General features: G+C 39.4%; 1 protein-coding gene across 2 annotated transcripts in view; it reads right to left on the bottom strand.

The window, feature by feature from the left end:
* Positions 1-987: 987 nt before the first annotated feature.
* Positions 988-22,042, bottom strand: part of LOC126457245 (uncharacterized) — a 50,272-nt gene continuing 29,217 nt past the window's right edge. The window contains exons 7-8 of one of the 2 annotated variants that reach the window (XM_050093398.1): positions 2,153-2,264; positions 988-2,015 (exon numbers count right to left, since the gene is read on the bottom strand). In XM_050093398.1, the coding sequence (XP_049949355.1) occupies positions 1,876-2,015; positions 2,153-2,264 (252 nt within the window). In that variant the 3' untranslated portion in view covers positions 988-1,875. Of the gene's footprint in view, positions 2,016-2,152; positions 2,268-22,042 lie in introns of both variants that reach the window. The other variant, XM_050093397.1, reaches the window with a different exon arrangement.

Below are 22,042 nucleotides of genomic sequence, written 5' to 3'. Positions count from 1 at the left end.
CTGAAGAAAAGAATGAATCACATGAATTCTTCTGAGTATTCCTGTACGGCCAAAGAAATTCCTTTTATCCATAAGAATCTTGGAAACACAAGTCATGTGTTTATTAGAATTGATAAGTTACGGCCTGGGCTCTAACAGCTATATATGAAGGTCCTTATGAAGTGATTCAATATTTATCCAAGTACTTCACTGCCAAGATTAAACATAAACTAATCAACAGTTTCATTGGTTGAAGCTACCCTTCTTTCTTCCTGATAAGGAATATGTGTACCCAAAACCATAAATCCACTACTAGCTGAGCAGAATATGAAGTGTTCCCAAGAACTACAGAAAGTTACATTGAGTTACATCCACACTGAGTGTGGAGTGATGTGGGGATATATAATAAATGTAAATTGTGACTAACAAGAAAATTATTTATTTCAAGGAGTTCAAACTGAATGTTCTCTTGTACGAATATCTACATTTTGTGTTTTTAAGTGCAAGGACGGTAAAAGGGGAGTTGTGAAATAAAGTGTTGTAGTCTAAAATGGTGTTTGGTTTAGTTACATTTCAACAAACACACACACACACACACACACACACACACACACACACACACACACACACACACACACACACCAAAAGATTTCATGTTTAAGCACCTTACTTTCTCGATAATTCCATATTTTCGTTATGTTAATAGTTATGATTTAATTCAGTATAGGACCATAGCTATAATGTGGAAACACTTGTTATTCATCCTGCTTGTCTTATAGTTAGGCCAACGATAAGCAATGTGCCTTTCTTGTTATTGCAACTCTAAGTACAATGGCATATTGCATGAGTCAGTCAACTTGAAATTGGTTGTTGCTTTCCAGATAGCCCTACTATTTCTCACAAACTGTGTTGGTGCTTAAATCAATGCACTTAAATTTCCACAATAAGTGTATACTGAAGATCTTAAGATAGGTGTCTTGGGTGCCCTTTAATGGAAAATATAAGACCTTAATAAAACACATATTTTATTTAGACAGTTACAGATTCAACAACAAACAGATAAATTACAGCTGTTATGTAATAAAATGCACGCACATGCTTGTGTGCACGTGCGCGCGCACACACACACACACACACACACACACACACACACACACACACACACTTTCAAAGATTTACATGTCCACAGATACTGTACAACCATTCAATGACGGATCACAGATATTTAATCAAAAAGATTGATTCTAGTAATCAACTAAATTTGAAACTAAAAGATATATCTACTGTTTATCACAGGCTTGGAAAAAAAATACTTTTCTCACAAAATAAAAAATTGGAAAGAATACACAGAAAGTAAATGTAAGTATCTATGTGTACCACTTACAGGAACAAAAAAACTGTCATCTCCCTGTTCTTTCCTAAAAGTTTTCAGGCATAAATCTTGTTCTCATTTCACAAATAAGTGCATTAAATACAGCATACATATTAGATGCCATTTAACACAATGTAAAACACTTCACATAAATAGCAGAATATCTTCACTATACTGATGACCATTTCTTGTTTTAATTGAAAATAAATTTTCTGCAGTATACTAACATTCAATCCTCCTGCATGTATTTCTACTTTTCAATGATGTCACTTGTGTGAGTAAATGAGCACAGAAAAACAAAAATTTCTGCAACCATTATACCATTTCAAGACGACAATTATCATATGACAACTGATGGTTGAGCAACAAGAACATTTAAGATAGTATTACAACTATAAATTAACTTATTAATAGTTTTCACTGCTGCTCAATTTGTGAATAACAATCTAAAACCTTATATGGATGATGACAAGTAATGGTTCTGGAAGCAAGTCACATCCGGCCTGTTTACTGCTAAACACATGTTACGATTCATGCAGTAAAATATTTGTTGCGCTGTTGATGTCATTGTTCGCGCTTCGCAAAGCACTCAGAACTCTTGTTCGTTCAAATCCCATCTCAACTAGTGTTTGGACTTGTTCTTCTGACGGCTGAACATTGTTCTCTGAAATGATACCAATCGTCGTTATAAGAATTTAATGTGTTTTGAACAAAAAAACACCTTCAACCACTGAATATTTACAAAAAAACCATAACAAAATCATTACTATGAAATAATAACAGGCAAACACATGTACTCACCTTCAGGTACAGCATTTGGTCGCCTATTTCTGAGGAAACCTCCAAATAATGTTCCATTTTCCTGAGGCCAATAGTTTTCAGGTCCAACCAAGGTTTCAGCAAAGCCCTGACCCTGCTACAGAAAAAGAGATGCGACTGATAATGACCAGCATATTTACACTTCTTATAATATGTAAAGCTAATTTTTATCATCCATTTAGCTTCATTCTAAAAAATCAATAATAACCCTAGATATAAAGCACAACTAACATAAAAAAGCTAAAGCATGTCTTGACATACTAAACACAGACTGTTACTATTGTTTTATAAAAAAATTTCAGTAGTACAGAAACATGATAAATATTTTTAGGCAATATGTGAAATGGAATGTGGCATGGCTATCTGCCATACATTTGTTATATAGAAAATAACACTAACGACAGTCATATGCCAGTGCCAGTGATCAGCTTTTCATTTGCACATTATCACGTGAAAATTATTTTTACTCCTTTGTTAATGGAGAATTGTTTTTGCTCTAATTACAGCTCACATAGAAAATCACAAAATGGTTGCAAGAACATGGCAACGCGTAAGCTAATACAATATTTTTGCTATTTGTACACAGTTATGATTCCTGATAAAACAGTGTTTAAATTATGAGTTGTGAATAATGGAATGTAATGATGAAAGTGTTGCTGCAGCAATGATGTCAAAGATGAACGAACAGCAAGAAAGGTGCAATCTAACTACATCTGAAGCAGATATATCAAAAAATCTCATTATAAGAGGAATTAAGATAGAAAATGGTTTTCACATGACAAAGTAGGTCACTTATCAACAAACTATATGGCGGACTTGGTTAGTTTTATGCAAGAAAAGGGCCATGATCAAACAAGTGCCCCAGCATATGCAAAATAAAGGTATGTGCTATGTTGTCCACTTGCACAACATCAATAGGAAGTTCAAGATATTGCAGCTGCATAAATACTTCAAGTTTTAATGGTGAGATACATCAACTTTTTCTGTATATATAAACAAACTTGACTGGTGAGTGGTACACTGTCAATAGTGGGACGCATCACATCACACAACACAACGTATCAAATTGATTTGTACACCATGTATCAGCCATTTAAAACTCTAACATGGACAGTGCCAAAGATGTACAAACTGAAAGATTTGATATGGGTTGAATTTATGCACAGGTTTTCAATGGACAGAGCAATATTTTGAAGATAATTGGTTTTGTCAGGTGGATATTTTAACTTATTTTCTGTTAAGAAATCTGCACAAAAAGAGTAGATGAAATAATTAAAAGCATGGCAAGTCATTTTTATTTTTCAAAAACAACATTGCAATTGCTTTTTCTGCATCCAGTGGTCGAAACGAGCTTTATTGTCTAGCTGCAAAGGTTGTTAGTCAAGTAAAGTCTTGTGTTGTTCCTGAAACTGATCATACAAAGATTGTGTGATAAAATGAGTCATCACAATAAATGCTACATGCACCAGTTTTTGAAGGCTTGTGGTGTAAAGGCATTGATTGATAGCAGCTTTTGTGAGGAGAGTGTATATGGTGGTAAACATCAGTGGCTCAAGTTTGGTGAAAAGTGTAGAATCCCACTAAACATGGTGAATTAGTTTATGCAGATGTTTGTGGACCAATGAAAGTAAATTATTTGCAAGGTCATCAATACTTTGCTGTTTTTAAGAATGATTTTCCCAGTTTCACAAAACTGTACCTTTTGCAACTCTGTTTATTAAAATGACAAAGGCTAAAGCTGGAGTTACTGTGACAGAATTATGAACATCTGTTGGCAATGAGTTCCATAATGAAGATGTAAATAGGTTTTCTGGATCAAAACTGGACTGAAAAATTCAATTACTGCACTACATACTTCTCCGCAGAACGGAATCCTGTGTATGATGCCACATTTTTGGTTCTGGTTTGTTGAACACTTCCCAAAAGTATTATGGAGGAAGTAATTCTGCCTGCAACACAATGCTGCACAATGGAATAGTTGGTGCAAAAATAAAAATTTCGTTACAAATCACACGGACATTTCAAAATGGTGTGTGTCTGCCAGCAATGGAATGGTGTCGTAGCCGAATTTCAACTTGGGAGGGCTGAAGTACAAACAAGCTGGGAACTCAGGTCATCAGATTTTGTGAGAAAGAAGACCAGAGCAAGAGATTCAGCACTCTGACAACAGTGTGGAACAGAGAGAATGTGCTATTGCAAAGTGGCTAAATGTAGTAACTTCACTCAGAGATGTTACAAGAACACCTTCAGTGTGCAAATATTACATAAAGGAACACACTGAAAACCTAAAGTTAAACACTTGACCAGCTGAGAGTGCTGTCAGGCTCAGAAAAGGAGAGCACATTTGGTCACAAGAGCATTGGGAGAGGGTGTGGGGGAAGGAGATCAAGTCACTGCCTCCGCTCTCCTCAGGCTCATTCTCAGAGTTAGGCCATCCCATCTGCGGTGGAAGACCAGCTCTATGAAATCACAAGACGCTCTTGTGAATGCTGCCAGCTTGGAGTCCCCTTCTGCAAATCCAAAGTCATCCACCTGTGGAGGGGACTTCTGATCTGCAGGTCACAATCCTGCCAGTCAAAAAGCTGACTGAGGATGAGGGCCAGGACGATCTTCCATGGATGAAGAACCAATCTGCCCACCTGCAAGCTGTTCAACTTAGACGCTGGGAGCCTGTGTCACCATCCCTGGGGGAGCAGTACAAGCACCACCCTTACAAGCTGCATGCTGGGACCATCACTTGGGCTGTCCATGTTGCTGCTAGGGCTTCTGCCTACACGCCATCTCAACAACCGACAATAGGGGCATGCAAATATGTGGGCACGAGCCTAAGTGCAGCTTCACTCTTCCAGAGTGCTGAGGCTCTGACGCATCCACAACCATACCAGGCTGCGGGACGCACCAACTGCATCCTCTTACGAAGGGGCTGCAGCACTGACTGCAGGCAATGCTAGGATCTGAGACTGATAGTTCCCTTGCAGGAAGCAAAGATTAGGGCCATGGGCATGTTTGTGAGAGGTATTTCAGCACATATGTTGTGAAGGGTAAGAATGAAGAATTCTAGGGATTTGTCCTTCACTACCAAAATTTCCACATAGTTTAAGGAAACAGATTGCAACCCAAAGAGAGAGCGGCCAAGGTATTTTCTCCTCTTGACATTAAATACTACAGCTGTGGACAGCAGGCCACATGAAGAGGCAATGTCGCCAACCACAGGGTGTTGAATGTGGTCAGGTTGGACATAATTTGTGCGATTGAAAAAACAATAAATTACAATAAGAAGCAGCTTGAGTCAAATGCAAAAGGGAGCGCCTTAACTGTCAAAGGTCATTTCCAATAAAACAGTACACTGCAAGAATGAGTGCAGAGGCAGACTGTTGCTTGATCGGCACAGTAGGGAATATGGAACATAAATTCTTGGTCGACACAGACGCCTAAGTATCATTTGTATGGACAACTTAGATAGGAAGAAACTTCAGCCTCCATGATATAGGTTACGTGAAGTGGGTAACAATGAGGTAGAATCCTTTGGGACAATGCTGCTCACTTTTAGAATTGGGGCTGGAAAGTTTAAGAAGCATATGGAGGTATTACCACACGCAAGTGAGGGCTCTGTGTAACTTTTGCGGCCTATGTTCGAACTTTATGAAACTTTGTTCCCGTTAGGGGAGAAGACTGCTAGTAAAACAATGTACCAAGGTGTGCCTGTCATGTAGGCAGTACCAGCTAAACCTGTACATGTGCACTAAAGGTTAATTTGCAGAATAATCTATCAGCAGGTACAGGAAAATTGTTCAGAGTTGTGATTGGTAGAACCACTGATGTGCAATAAAGAGATAGGTAAAATTATTTAATTGGATAGATAAAAAATCTACCCACCTAGTGGTGGCAGAACACACACATAAAAGACTGTTGTAATTGGCAAGCTTTCGGAGCCAGTGGCTTCTTCTTCAGGCATAAGGGTTGAAGGGGAAGGAAGAAGGATGATGGAATAAGACTGGAGAGGTCTAGCAAAAGGGGTATATATTGGGGAAGTCACCCAGAGCCGCAGATTAGGGGAGACTTACTTTCCTTCTCATCATGTATGGTGAGACTTCACTGGAGCAGTCACCCAGAACTGTAGGTTAGGGGAGACTTACTTTCTTTCTCATTCTGTACGGTGAGTCTCCACTGATCCACAGTACTGGGTGGCTTTCCCAAAATCTACCTCTTTTCCTAGACCTCTTCAGTCCTTTTCCTTCCTCTTCAGCCCTTCTGCCTGAAGGAGGAGCCACTAGCTCCAAAAGCTTGCCAATTACAACAGTCTTATGTGTATGTTCTGCCACCAATTGGTGAGTAGATTTTCTATCTATCCAATTAAACAATTCTGTCAATAAAAGAGTTAGGTAAGTCGCACTGTACGATGTGCAAGAGCTTAGAACAAGTTACACATAAAGACAGAATATTTATGGTTCCTGCAAGTATAGACTATTTTGGCATGGACAAGACGAGTCTACCAATGGGCCTAACTATTGCCAGTTTGAGTGTCTTGGAAGAAGAATATAACGACAGGCTGAGTGACAAGTGCAGCCACAAGCATATCATTAACAATTCTGCACTATGTGATAAACATTTGCAATGGAAGGATAGGGAAGACGTGGAAGCTTTACCACTTAGGTTCTTCGATTTCTTCAATGTAGTGGGTCCGTTACCAGCAACACTGATTACAAAGCATGGGACACTATGAGGATGCAATGCCCTAGTGCATAAGAAACCATACAGCAGGCTGTTCCAACCGAGCTCCAGGGAGCCGGAGCGCTCCGGAGCACTCACTGCGGCAGCTCGGAGCCCGCATGGAGGGGGAAAGTGAACTCACTGCCCCCTGGCCGCAAGCAGCCGCAACTGACGCAATAATCCTTGTTCAATGACAGCTATGACTAGCCGCGGGAGCCCTGTACCTCTGCTGGAGGATACCTTTCTATTCACTGAGAGGGATGGTCGTCCGCAATGTCTTGTATGTCATATAAAGTATTCAATTCTGCAAAGAGGTACAATATACAACGACATTATACACGTCTTCATGCTGCGCACTACGATCAGGTAGAAGGCGTTGCACGCAGAGAACTGGTAGCCAGGCTTAAGAACGACATAGCAGGAGACGTAAGTTCAAAAACAGTTTCGTAATATGGAGGGTATCAAAACACGCAACATAGTTCGTGTTCTGTAATGCGTTTATAATTTTCAGGTGAATGAGAGTGGAGAAAACACTACTGAATCCACACTTCGAGCAAGCTACAGGGTCGCTCACATCATTGCGACAAGTGGCAAGCCATTTTCGGTGGGACCACTCGTAAAACCGTGCATGGTAGCTGTTGCAGAATGTTTGTTTCCAATGAAGGTGCAGGCAATTGAAGGGATTTGCCTGTCGAAGCAAACAATGTCTTGTTGAATTCTGGACATGGCAGCGGATTTAGAGACACAGCTCAGGAGAAAGGCGGAGAGCTTTGTTGCATTTTCGCTAGCGCTTGACGAAAGCACCGACATATCGGACTGTGCTCAACTTGCAGTCTTTGTGCGTGGTGTCGACATGGAGCTGCAAGTAACTGAAGAACTCTTGGATGTGGTACCACTCGATTACACCGCAACAGGACATGACATTTTTGAAGCTGTTTGTGAATCAGTGGACAATATGAATTTGCCGTGGGATAAGCTCCATTATGCAGTGACAGACGGTGCACCACAAATGATCGGGCGTCACCAAGGTTTTGCTTCTCGTTTGAAAAATAAACTCAGGGACGAATTTGGGAAAGACATTTTGACTCTTCATTGTTTTATTCACCAAGAGGCACTGTGTGCTGAAACAGTAGAGCTAGGTGGCGTAATGAAAGATGTCGTGAAGTGTGTGAATTTTGTGCGGCGTCACAGTATGAATCACCGCCAATTCAAAGGATTCCTGAAAGATATTGAAGCGGAGTATGGGGATATACCTTACCACAGTACAGTTCGTTGGCTGAGTCGGGGAAAAGTTCTTGATGTTTTCTTTGCCAGTCATGAGGAAATATCCCTTTTTCTCAAAATGAAAGGGGAAGAAATGTGTTGTCTGAAAGATATAAAATGGATATCAGACCTGGCGTTCCTAGCTGATATAACTATGCATCTGAATAATTTAAATCTGTCACTGCGGGGCAAAGGGCAGCTAATCGTTGACATGCACGACCAGATCAAAGCATTCATGGAAAAGTTACGTTTATTTGAGAGGCAGATGGGTAATGGACATTTAACGTTCTTCAGTCGTCTGCTTCTTTAGAACTACCTGAAGGTACTACTTTCGGCGATTACCAAGCAAAGTTGAAGCAGCTCATTACGTCGTTTGAAACACGATTCCGAGACCTCACTAATTTGGAAATGGAACTTAAGGTGTTCAGCATTCCTTTTTCAGTTTCCCCCGATGACTTGTCACCGTCACTTCAATTGGAGATAATTGATTTGCAAAATTCAACTTTGTTGAAAGAGAGGTACTACAACACGTTGGATTTGTCACGATGGTATCGTTCATTACAGCAAAAAACATTTCCCAAGCTTCACAACAATGCCACTCAGATCACGTGCATGTTTGGATCTACGTATTGTTGTGAGCAGCTTTACTCAGTAATGAAAGGAGTAAAAAGTAAGGAACGATCGTTTCTTCAGGATGCAACAATGAAGGCCATCCTCCGCATTAACTCTGCGAACACTTTGATGCCTGATATTTCCGATCTTGTAATGAAAAGAAAATGTCAAGCTACAGAGACCCAATAAAGTTAGTATACAATTTCTTGTAAAACAGTTGTTTCTTATTTATTTCCTGAACATCGTATTTCCTGGTGTAGCATGTCATAGCAGCTAAGAGTATGAGGTTGTCGATCTTGTAAGACGCAGCTGGCACATCGAAACGGTTGCCTTGCCGCCTGCCTCAGCCAGCCGTGCCACATGCCGGCGTGGGAGCCCACTTGACTGGTTACAGCGAGCGACACGGCTCCCTGGAGCAGGGAGCGCTCCGCAGCTCACAACGGAGCCGACGAGCTGGAACAGCCTGCCATACAGGGTTCCAAAGCAATTAACAATCTCTAATGGTGGAAGCAATTAACAATTGCTAATGGTGGAATTCACTGAACACCAGTTGGCTGATGGAATCACTGGGGACAGTGATAGTCCCTAGAGTCCAAACATGGTCAATGTGCCCAAAAGTCATCGGATGGTACCAAAAAATATCGGCTCTGTTGCGGTTTTTGTTTCACCAATGCAGAAACTGTCAGCAATGCATATCCCATCGCAAACGTCATGGGGACAGCCGACAATCTGGATCAACGCAAATACTTTTTTGACTACGGATTTGAAGAGTGGCTACCACCATCTTGAAGCAGTTCCAGAAGACCAGCCAGACAGCTTTTTCCACACCATGTGGACATCATCATTATCACAGAATGCCATGTGGACTAAAAAATGCACAGGCTACATTTTGGGGACTCTCAGATGGACCACTTCATGGATTGAAGCCTAGGAAATGCAGGGTGTATCTTGATGACATAACTGTATTTGCAAAGAATATGGAAAAAATGTGAAACAACTGGAAGAAGTCTTTAAGGGGAGCCAGAACGATGAAAATAAAATTAACGTTTTTTGGTTTCTTTCATTATAAAATTATTTGGAGTTTTCTGAATAAAACAAATCAAGTTTCACCCTTCTAAGTGAATCCTAAGTGTGTTTTTTATTGCTGCTAAGTGTATGGATTGCGTTGCATTGGCAAGGGCAGTGCTGCAGGGACAATGTTACGTGGAATTATGAACTTGCCAAAACCACCAACAAGTTTGGATTTTATAATAAATTGGTGGGATTTTCTGCTTAAGATATTGTTCAAGAAATAATGAAGAAAGCAGTTGAAGAAGCTGTAACAGATAATGGGAATTGTAGAGATTTAACTGTTGCTTTAAATGGATCATGGCAACATAGAGGTCATAAATCTCTAAATGGAGCTGTGACAGCTACCACAGGAGACTGTTGCAAAGTAACTGATGTTGCTATTATCTCAAAACATTGTAGATGTAACGGCAATACCAAGGACGAACACAGTGAAAGTTGTGAAGCAAATTTTCACGGCACGAGTGGAGTTATGGAAGCAGAGGGAGTGAAAGCAATTTTTTCCAGATCACAGGAGTGGTATAATGTACGACACACTAACTATCTAGGAGATGGTGATTCTAAGGAATATAAAGCTGTAGAGGAACTCAAACCTTATGGCAATGAAATTCACATTAAAAAACAGGAGTGCATTGGACATGTGCAGAAGTGCATGGGGGCTCACTTGCGCAAACTAAAGCAGACATTAGGATCCCAGAAGCTTAGTGATGTCAGACCCTTGGAGGAAGAGGAAGATTGACAGAGGAAGCTATTTATAGATTGCAGAGGTATTATGGGTGTGCAATTAGGCAAAATACAAGAAGCATTGAGCATATGAGGAGAGCAGTATGGACATTACTTTTTCATACTGCATCAACAAATGAGCACCCACAACATGCACTGTGCCCCACAGGTGATGACTCATGGTGTAAATACCAATCAGGAAAGGAATATGCCCATAAAAACAGTTGCCAAATCCTGTAATTGATGTAATTAAGCCCATATGAGATTTATCACAGTCAAGTTTATTGGAAAAGTGTTTACATGGGAAAACACAAAATCCAAATGAAAGTGTAAATAATTTAATTTGGATTAGGATTCCCACAGAAAAACATTGCACTTTGGAGTGTAGGATGCAGTGGCAACAATGAAGGAAACATTATCAAATGTGATGTGCTGAAACGTTTAGGTTTCCAACCAGGACAACAACATTTCCACAATGCGCCTAACTGATGAAGAAAGACTAAGAGGTGCAGGAAGAAGAGACAAAATCCTACAACATGCAGCAAAATGGAAGAAACGACCAGTGAAAAGGAAAGTAACACTGGAAAAAGAAGAGGATGCTGATAATCCATCATATGGGGCAGGAATGTATTAAAAACCTTGGGAAGCCATTTCTCAAACTTTAAAATTTTCATCTTTGAGGAATATTTTCTCAAAAACTGCTAACAGTATATCAATGAAGTTTATACACAATATTGTTTACTTCTTTTCCTTCATTTTTATTGTAAAAAATATTATATAATTCAAGCATTATAGAAGAAAAAGTGCAAAATGTTAGAGAAAAAATAAGCATCTGTTTAAAAAAATTGTAAAACAAAAACCAATAAATATTTCTTAATGTGGCATTATAATTTTGTAGAGAAATATTCACTGAACATGTAGTCCAAATTTCAGAGCAATATGTTTAATGGTTTTAGAAAAAATGTTTCTTTTATTTGCTAAAATTAACATGGAGGAGATGGATCGTTTCGGCTCCCCTTGAATACGGTAGCATGCTTAACTCTCAGTGCAGGTAAGAGTCATTTCATTCAAACAGAAGTAAACTTTATAGGACAAATAATTAGCAAGGAACAAATAAAGACTCCTCTACATTTAATATCAACAGTTCGTGACTATGTACCACCACAGACCACAAAACACTTAAAATCTGTTTTGGTCTCTTTAATAACTGTAGGAAATTCATAAGAGATTTGCACGAATTGCCAAGCTTTTGAAACATCTATTAAGAAAAGGAGCTAAATTTGAGTGGTCAGTAGTGTGGCAAGTCACATTCGAGAAATAGAAGCATGCTTTAGTATATAGGCCTGTATTTGTATTTCCTATCTTCGAACAAGAGTTCATACTATTCTGCAATACAAGCAATAGGGCAATGGGATGCATTTTGAGCCAAATCAGGGATAATACGGAACACCCAGTGGCTTATGCATTAGGACAGTTGAATAAAGCAGAACAACTATTCAGCAGTTCGCCAGGTGCAAGTCTTCCGATTTGACGCCACTTCAGTGACTTGCGCATTGATGGGGATGAAATAATGATGATTAGGAGAACACAACACCCAGTCCCTGAGCAGAGAAAATCTCCGACCCAGTCGGGAATCAAACCCGGGCCCTTCGGATTGACATTCTATTGCGCTGACCACTCAGCTACCGGGGCGGACATTATTTATGGTGTTACCTACTTTCACTGTTACTTGTATGGACAAACGTAGTCACTGATCATACTTTCATTGGGAAGTGGCTCCTGTGACCGAGAGGCCCTTCCTGTGGATTAAAACAGTGGGCATTGAAATTAAGCGAGTTTAATTATGAGGTAGTGCATAAACCTAGCAAAACACACAATCACGCAGACACGTTCAGTAAAAAAATTGGAGCTCTGCAGGCACTAGGCAAAAGCTTGGTTAGAATGGCAGAAAGTGCAAGCAACAGACATAGATGGACAAGCTTTTAGGTCACAGCCAAAGTTTGTAACACATAGCGGTTCTCAGTGATAAAGTACGAAGTGTGGACCATGCATAGTGGTTCCTGCATTGTTCAGAAACAAAGTTTTGCAACAGGCTCTTGACCACTTGTTGGCAAGTAATGGAGGCCAAAGGACAACAGACAGAAGTGCAGCAGAAAAGTTTCATGGAGAACCAGAAAGCAAGATGTTGACTAATATGTGAAAGACTGTGTGCCATCCCCGTCAAGAGCAAATTTAAGTCACCAATGCATACCCCACTGCAAAGGTTACAGGAAGTGACAAAGCATTTTGAAATGCTTGGTTTAGATATTCTTGGACCTTTCAAAACAGCAGCAGCTGGTAACAAGTAAATTCTAATGATTATAGATCATTTTTCCCAGTTCATGGCAATGATAGCAATTCCGGATCAGCAAGCAACAATACTTGTAAATGTGATGCTTAATAATTGGATACTAACATTTTTATAAAATGAATAGTTGCTACTCACCATATAGCAGAGATGCTGAATCACAGATAGGCAGAACTAAAACACCGTCAGAAAGTGAGCTTTCAGTCAACGGCCCAAACTGGCCCCAACAGATACTGTTCTCGTGCGCGCGTGTGTGTGTGTGTGTGTGTGTGTGTGTGTGTGTGTAGTCTATTTCCGATAAAGGCCCTTAGTCTGAGAGCTCACTTTCTGACAGTCTTTTAGTTGCGCCTATCTGCAATTCAGCATCTGCGCTATATGGTGAGTAGCAACTATCCTTTTAATAGTGTAACATTACATTACATCCTGGATTTTCCACTTTTTAATTTTGGATACTAACATATGGAGTTCTTGATACTATAATTACAGATCAGAGTACAAATTTTATGAAGCATTGTGTTGTCTGCTTTGTATCCAAAAACTTTGCACTAGTCCTTTCCATCCACAAGCAAATCACCATACTGAACTGGTTTACCATACAATTTCTAAGATAAACCATTATGTGAATAGTGAACATGATAACTGGGATACATATTCACAATATGTACTCTCAGCATATAATTCAAAATCACAAAGTAGTACAGGCTTTTCACGTTATGAGTTTGTATACGGTAGAAAGACACCACCCTCTTTCGAGATTGTGAAACTTAAATTAGATGCCAATGACAAATCAGTGAATAAATTCACAAAACGGATTAGAGAAATTAGTAGATCAAATGAGCAAATACAAAATGCACTCTAGCATCAAGAAAAGACAGGGAACCAATGAAGAAATTGCCGCAATATCGAGTATGTCAGTGGGGTTTGATAACTAATCCATACAAGCCAAAAGGAAGAACAAAAAAAAAAAAAATTTTTAATTAGATACCAGGGTCCACATCAAGCAATAGGGGTGACATCACCAGTGAATCTGAAGGTAAAGTTTCCAACAAAAACATTATTTATTCATATAGGCCAAGTCAAACACTTCAGTGGAGTGGTGGGTGCTCTGTCAACAGATTCCAAAACAACACGTGGTATGCAATAAAGGCTTTAGGAAGGTGAAGAAGTAGTAGTTAAAACTGCACAGGATTCACGTAACATACCATATGTACTGTGTGGTATTCAGTAGTATTTTGTTATGCACTGAAGCTTTAGGAAGGAGGGAAGGAAAATGATGGGGAATTCCTTTCTCTCATGTGACGTGCCAGCAAAGGTGGCCAACAAGAATGCAGTAATTTTGCTGCTCCTTCAGCTTGCAGGGAGTGGAATAGGAGGTGAATAGCGGAACCAACTCAGGGGAAAGTTAACAGTATTTTACGACGTCAGTTGTCTATGTGGGAACAGATGTAGTGTCACTATATGCATTAATTCGTTTTCTGATAGAATGCTTAGATTCCCAGTATCAATGTTTCATTACAACTCTTACCAGTGATATGGAGCACAATAGGAAAATAGATACAAGTTTGCACTAGTGCAGTAATGAATTTCAGAGAATAGAGAAACATATCCACTGATGTCCAGAGAAAAGTTACAGACTGCCTGCTGATCTGGACTGACATGCGCGCATGAGAGGTAGCATTGTTCCTAGGAAAATTCAAAGCACCAGAACGTCCTTTAAAAGATAACCCTTACCCACATTTCCAAGGAATGAGAGTACATTGGATTATTCGTTATTTGTTCTGGTGATCATATTTCTGAAATGATACAAAAAAGGAAAGCTATGGGACATGTCCAAAATGTAGTTAAAAAACAGGGGAATCTTAACAAATGCAATGGTTTGCAATATAACCGGAACAACTTTTCACTTACCTGCAACAGTTTCAGGTATAACAGTAATGAAGGTGACATACCCTTTGCTGTTTTAGCCACAGAAGCAAGTACAGGTACTGCCAGCCCAAAACCTAACATTTTATATCATTTGCTCAATAGACCAATTAACAGCATCATAGAAGGGGCAGATTTCTGCAGAAAACGTTGTCACCTGGTATAAAACCTCTGAACACCTCAAGCTCATTCTCAGGGTTAGGCCATTTTATTTGCAATGAAAGCCTAGTTCTATTAAGGGGAGACGGAAGGCAAGTGGGCTTCAAAAATTTGATTTTTAGATTTCAGCATATTTGAAATGCCTGGTCTTTCCTATGTGAAACAGTTCTTGTTTTATATAAACATGACAATTTTTTCGTGAGATATGATGATTTTCCTGATGCTCTGTGCAATCTGGCATTTAAATTTCACGCCTTCCTTTTTGCGCCATGCAGAGATAATACACAGCATTCTTTTACTCCTTTTATACTATTTCGTGCTTCTATTGTTTTACTGCTTCAATGTTTCCTACCCTGCATCTACTATCGATACTTGATTTTCCGATTGTGTTTGTTATTGTTTTCGAGTACTAATGGTTGTACTTAGTGAAGTTTGTTGTGAGTGAAGTATGTGTCGATTTGTATTTTCTTTGGTTCTGCGTGTTTTCATAAAAAGTCCACGAATAAAGAAAATCTCGCCTAAACTAAAGTTCAGAGGAAATAAATACATAAAGGTAAATGAGGCTAGTGGGTCAAAGGACCCAAGAATGTTAGACATAACGAAAATCAGCACATCAAGAAAGAAACTGCAGTGTCTTCAAGGCATTTCCTCCCGATCAGCTTGTGGAGATGAACATTCGTTTGGAAATATTATGGTGAACCTTAGCATGCTCTGTTATTTCATTTCCAAAAATACTGTGTGCAGAATATGTGGTGGGGACATATCTTTGGGTGAGAACCAGCGTCTTCGTAAAGGGATTGTGTCAAACCTGACATTGAGTTGTACAAAACGTGGTGCAGTTGCTACAGCAATGACATCAAAAACAACATAAGGCTAGTTTATGGTCTCAGATCTACTGGTAAAGGGATGGAGGTTGGCAAACTCTTGTGTGCATTACTTGACATTCCAAATCCTCCTGCAAAATTTATAACTTACAATAATGTTATTGGTACTGCTGTTGCTGAAGTTTGTAACATCTCAACAATGAAGGAAGCAGCTGAAGAAATATTCAAGGAAAGTGATGACAGTGAAAGCAGTGATACTTGTGCATGTTTTGATGGCAGCTGACAGAAACGTGGACACACTTCACTAAATGGTGTCGTGACAGCTACATCATATGATACCAGCATATAGAGATTCTAAGCAAGTACTATAAAACTTGTGGCAGTGTAACTGAGAAAGAGGATGAACATAACTGTCAGATGAATTATACTGGTCCAAGTGGTGGGATGGAAGTAGCAGGAGTTCTCAGGATTTTTAATCGTTTAGTGGCAAAAAGAGGTGTCAAATACACACAGTATTTAGGGGAGAGTGACAGCAAGGTTTATGACTGGATACGTGCAGAACAACCCTATGATCCTAATGGCACAATTTCTAAATTAGAGTGCATTGGGCATGTCCAGAAGAGAATGGGGTCCAGGTTGAGAAGATCATTGAAAGGAAAGTCAAAAATAGTATTGGAAGATGGTAAGAAGATAGGTGGTAAAGCTCGCCTGACAAATGTTGAAACAGATAGATTACAGAAATATTATGGCTTGGCCATAAGAAGAAATGTAGGGAATTTAGAAAACAGGAAAAAAGCTGTATGGGCTATCTTTTTCCATAACCTTTCCACAAATGAAATTCCAGAGCAAGGTCTTTGCCTGTATGATCCTGACACTTGGTGCAAGTACAGGAGAAGCACCAGATATGACCACAAACATTCTTTACCTGCATGAGTAATGAATGAAATTAAACTCATATTTAGAGACCTTTGTAAAGATATCTTTTTGAAGAAATGTCTTCATGGGAAAACCCAAAATGTAAATGAATGTGTTGAATTCTGTCATTTGGAACAGGTTACTGAAAATTGTATTTGTTCAGCTTACAACTCTCACATTTGGTGTTTATGATGCAATTTTATGCTTCAATGATGGTGTAAATAGAAAACTGGATGTTTTGGAATTATTGGGCATAAAATCTAGTGGAAATACTGCAAAAGCCTTGATGTAAATAGATAAAGAGAGAATCTGTAAAACAGACATTGCTAATTTAAAATGCACAAAAGAAGCCATACATAAAAGAAGAGGGACCAAGAGAAGAAAAGAAGACCACTATGATTCAGATGATGCTCAGTATAGTACAGGAAAATATTAGTGGTAAGTGATTTTCATCAATAACTATACTAGAATTGTAATATTAAACAGTAAACGGATTTTTCTCAAAACTACCCTTTTTTTTACTTTCAGGTACCACTATTTGATAAACTAATGGGGTTAGAAACATGGAATTTGGTCAATTTGTACTGCAGATGGTAATAAGTTATTACAAGTAAACTGAGAACCACCAAACAATCAGTAACTGTTTTATAATAATTAATGTACAAAAAAAAGTTAAATTTTACTAGTGAAAGAAAAAAAATTTTTTCTTCAAAACCATATAAGGTATTATGTTCATTTTATTTGTAAATTGAGGCATATATGTTATATATACACAGTAAAAATTTCATTGTTTTATCACTTATAGTTCTTTTGAAAAGTGTGCCCATTCAAAGGGTAAAGTAGCATTGGCAGAATAGGGATAAAAATTGCCTTCCATCTCCCCTTACGTTGCATGAATCTGGTGAATTCAACAAGTGTCTACAAGCTGCCTCTGATCTGGAGTCCACTGCTGCAAACCCACAGCTATCAAGCCACGGAAGAGGTTTATGATTTGCAAGCCGCAGTCCTGATGGTCACAACGGTGACAGAGTGAGGACGGGACCAATCTTCTGTGGATGAAGAACCAATCTGCCCATCTGCAAGCTGTTCAACTTAAGACACTGGGTGTGTCTTTCACCATTTTTGAGGCACTACAAGTGCCACCATCAGCTGAATGCTGGGACTGCCACTTGGGCTGTCCATTGTGTTTCTGATGGATATTCCACCTGAATAAGAGATGACGACAGAAGCATACAGGTTTCTGGGACTCAGCCTAAATGCAGCTTCACTCTACAAGAGCACTGAGGGCCTGGCGAATGTCCACATCCATGCCAGGCTGCAGGGATGCACAGCCACTGCAACCTCCAGTGACGGGAGCCATGGCACTGTCTGTAGGGGGACCCGTGCTCAGCAAGTTCCTCCCTAAGCACTGACATGGCACCTCACGCTTTCAAGCAGGGCGAACTCTACACAGTCGATGCTAGGCAGTGCCGGTAAGAAGAATGAGGGATTGTAAAATTCTCACCAATAAATGTCTATTAATTAAATGATGTTTCTTAGTGCCCCAGCACTTTACAGGATCATTAACCCCTGCTCTTCATTCAAACTCCTGATAAGAACACAAGTCCGGCTCAGGTTGTAATAACACACACTGAATCAAACTGATCTCACAGAAGTTAATGGTAAAACTGAGATTTCTTGACAATAGAAAAAGGCTGGATTCCCATGTAATGCTGAAGTGTGATGTTAAATCTTGAAAGGATACACGGTAGGTTATGATGACTGTGGGTTTCATGTTCATTTTTCTGAAAAAGGTGTAACTGTGTATGCAGATATGTAAAATTCAACTGCAAACAATTATAGAAACCTCTGACTCAAACAGTCTAAAAGGCTTCTTGATATGTCAGATATATATGGAAAGGACGATGTTGCAGAAAACAAACATCTATTAATATTGATTTTGAGGAGGACGGTCAACGTGGCTGTATGAATCAAGATGTAGTTATAAGCAATGAAAATGTTAGCGACCATTTGTATGCTGGGTGTATACGTGGACAAGGAAAAAAAATTCCCGGATTTCCCGGTTAAAAATACACTTTCTCCCGGGTGACAGTATATTTTCCCTTATCAATCCTTATGGTTATGGTTTTATACACGGGTGTACAATTTCCCGGCACTTTAGAAAACGAAAATCAGGGAAAAAGACACGTTTTGGAAATATCTTTGATGTGCAGCAACATGTACGCTGCGTATTTTCGTATTACAAAAGTATACATTGGAATTCCACCAAACACCGCATGTTACTTTCCCAATCATTGAAATCGAGATTTCGATGTGCTTTTGTAAGCCGTTCGTAGCTCGTGTCACGTGATCTCGCCAGCCGATGACAGCGGGTATTCATAGCATAGGACACGTGATGCAGTCAGCCAACAGCAACATCACTGTTAAGTTGCACGAACACACAAACAGGGAAAGTTAATAGTTTAAATTAATATTCATAGTGTTGCTACAAGAAAAGCAAAGCTTTCACATATAATATTGGTCTCAAGCTGCAAGAGAAGCTAAGCTTTCTCATATACTGTTGATCTTTTCTGCGCGCGTTACACTTTAAGATATATCACACAAATGTGCCAGTAAAATTTTTTTTTAATAATGACATAAATGTCTGATCTTCAGGGTTCAAAATTGTTCTAAATGGCTCTTCATCAAAAAGTTGATTGTTAAATGAGAATCTAACGCTCCGTGATTTAATAAATTCATGGTACATTCTTGCACATAGTTCAACTTACGTAAAAGGATATTTTTGAAAGTAGCTCTTTTCAAACCACTATTCGCAGTATTTTTCTGCGACCTGTTAGAAATAGGTTCGTTTCAGCAGTTGCCAGAGAGCGCATATAACAGGCGACACCACGCTTGCGTAGCTATCATGATGTAGGAAGCCCGTATGTACGTACGTGTTGAACATTGAAAGATCATACATTATGTCATAAAAGAAACAAGACATCAGAGGATACTCAAAGAGCATCGGAATTTCGTGAACCATATTAAAATGTGCACATTCGTATGTCCAGATTCCCAATGAAGTAGACCTCGACCTGATATTAAGCTTTTGAATGTGGTTTTCCGGATGTAAATTTTCTTGGAGCACTGGTACTGTATTATATCATGTTCGTTTCTTTATTATGGCATAATGCCATACGTGCTAGAAAATGAAAACGTGCACTTGAAATGCACCGAACAGTTGAAACTAGCCAGTACTGTGGAATTAAACATTTCGTTTCAAATACATTGACTGCCTCTGCGGAAAAGGTTAACAAAAGTCAAATTTCTTTAGCAAATAGACCCAAAAATAACTTCATTGTTCCGCAAGGCGATTAATGCTCGACTGTCAGGAACGTAGAAATAAAATAAAATATGAAACTAATGACATATTTTAGCCTTCTGTAATTACGTGAATGTGTTTTAATTCACTTGATGGCTCCCGGCCACAGATATCTGTTTTGTTTTTATTTCGCGTGAGAGTAAACGAAGGGGAAACAGCAAAATCACTAAATGTAAACACGGGTCACGTGGAGACTACCCACTATAACTCAAACTGCTCTGTGCATCAGCCCAGGATCTACGACATTTGCAAACCGGGTCAATACTTAAAAAAATCGAATTTTCAAAATATGTTCATCTTGTAGGGCACATCTTTCTGAAAAGTCTGAAACATAAAACATACGTATTCGAGGAAATGTAAGACATATTATTTGGTCTTAAGTATGCCAACGTGCAGTGTCATGCCTCTTCTTAAAACATTTTTCTACGGCACGTCCAAACTATATTCAGGAGAGTGGAAATTGAAATGTACTGTGGTGCCTCTCCTGCTCCCAGTCGGCTGGTTTGTGCGATGTCCCCGTTTCTTCTCCTTCTTTGTTCTAACAAACAATCTTGTCATCACCAATTCTGTAGCTATTGCTGCCATTGTCAAAATTTGTTCGCCGATTAACTTCTCTAACCCTGCCAGAATCACAGGTTCAGTTATTCCGCGATTATTTTCCGGTTAGGCGTTATTACGTGTTCGAAAAACACGTTTTCCGCCTTACTTCCAGAATAGAATTTCCACGGCTGCTAGCCGGGGACTGTACTACTGGTCCTTACTAGTGTAGCAATCCGGCCAAAAATTTTCTGTCAAAATTTCATTTTCTTGGATACATCAAGAAAATGTGTGTGAAATCTTATGGGACTTAACTGCGAAGGTCATCAGTCCCTAAGCTTACACACTACTTTAACCTAAATTACCCTAAGAACAAAAACACACACACATGCCCGAGGGAGGACTTGAACAGCCGCCGAGAAGATAATACGTAATCTTTCGCACCTGTTATTCTTGTCGTCGTTTATTTCCATTCTGATAGTCTGAATCTAAGGATTTCGCTAGTAATTATAACAATGCTGATCATTCGCAAACACAATCAACCACATAATCAGACAGCGATTGGCCGTCATCCGTTCGGCTTTACTCCCTCAGCTCGTATAGCACCGTTCCCTTTTGTCTGCGGAAAGTTTATTTATAGATGCGATGAGGATTCTCCTGACAGAGACATCACGTACACTACGCATGCATTCAAAAGTCAACTTATGATTCATTCAGAAATCAACTTAAAATGTGTTCAAAAATGTTCAAAAACCAACAGGGAAGTGTTTCAAAATCATATGAATAATGGATAGACAAAGCTGGATGCTAGGCGCTTTGTGAAACAAGTTGTTTTCCTTCAAGAATATGAATTAGGCCCCCCCCCTCCCCTTTTGCCGGTAGCATCTAGCTGCTTGCTGCGACTGCTTGCACAGCTAACAGCCACATTTCTGTAGCCAGAAGCGGGAGAATATACTCCTCAAACGTGACTCAACTCCGCATGCGCATGAGCCCGCACGTAACTGCTAAAACAAATCGAATGTAAACAGTTGCAACTTCACGCTCATTGGAGGCAATCTGTTGTTATGAAGCACTGCACAGTCTTCCTAAAGCCTTTGACACATTCTCAATTGGCAGACGCTTGCATGAACACTGTGTGTCGTCGTTGTACATGGCGCATTTCCTTTGCAAATTAAGTTATTTTCGTTTTTTTTCTCTCATTTATGTTTTATTGTTGAAGTATTATTCTGCAGTAGTGGGATACAGTAATATCCATTGTTAGCGTATCGTTTCTTACCAGTCAAAATTACAAAAATTTAACTGAAAACTAAAACAATGAAAAATTCCCGGAATTCTAAAAATATCCCGGGTTTTTTCTGGTTTTCTCCCAGATGAAAAAAAATTATCAGGTTTTTCCCAGATCTCCCGGTTGTTCCGGGTCATATACACCC

This window comes from Schistocerca serialis, chromosome 2, assembly GCF_023864345.2.
Source record: "Schistocerca serialis cubense isolate TAMUIC-IGC-003099 chromosome 2, iqSchSeri2.2, whole genome shotgun sequence".
Lineage (NCBI taxonomy): Eukaryota > Metazoa > Arthropoda > Insecta > Orthoptera > Acrididae > Schistocerca > Schistocerca serialis.
This window is presented reverse-complemented; position numbering and strand designations above follow the sequence as displayed.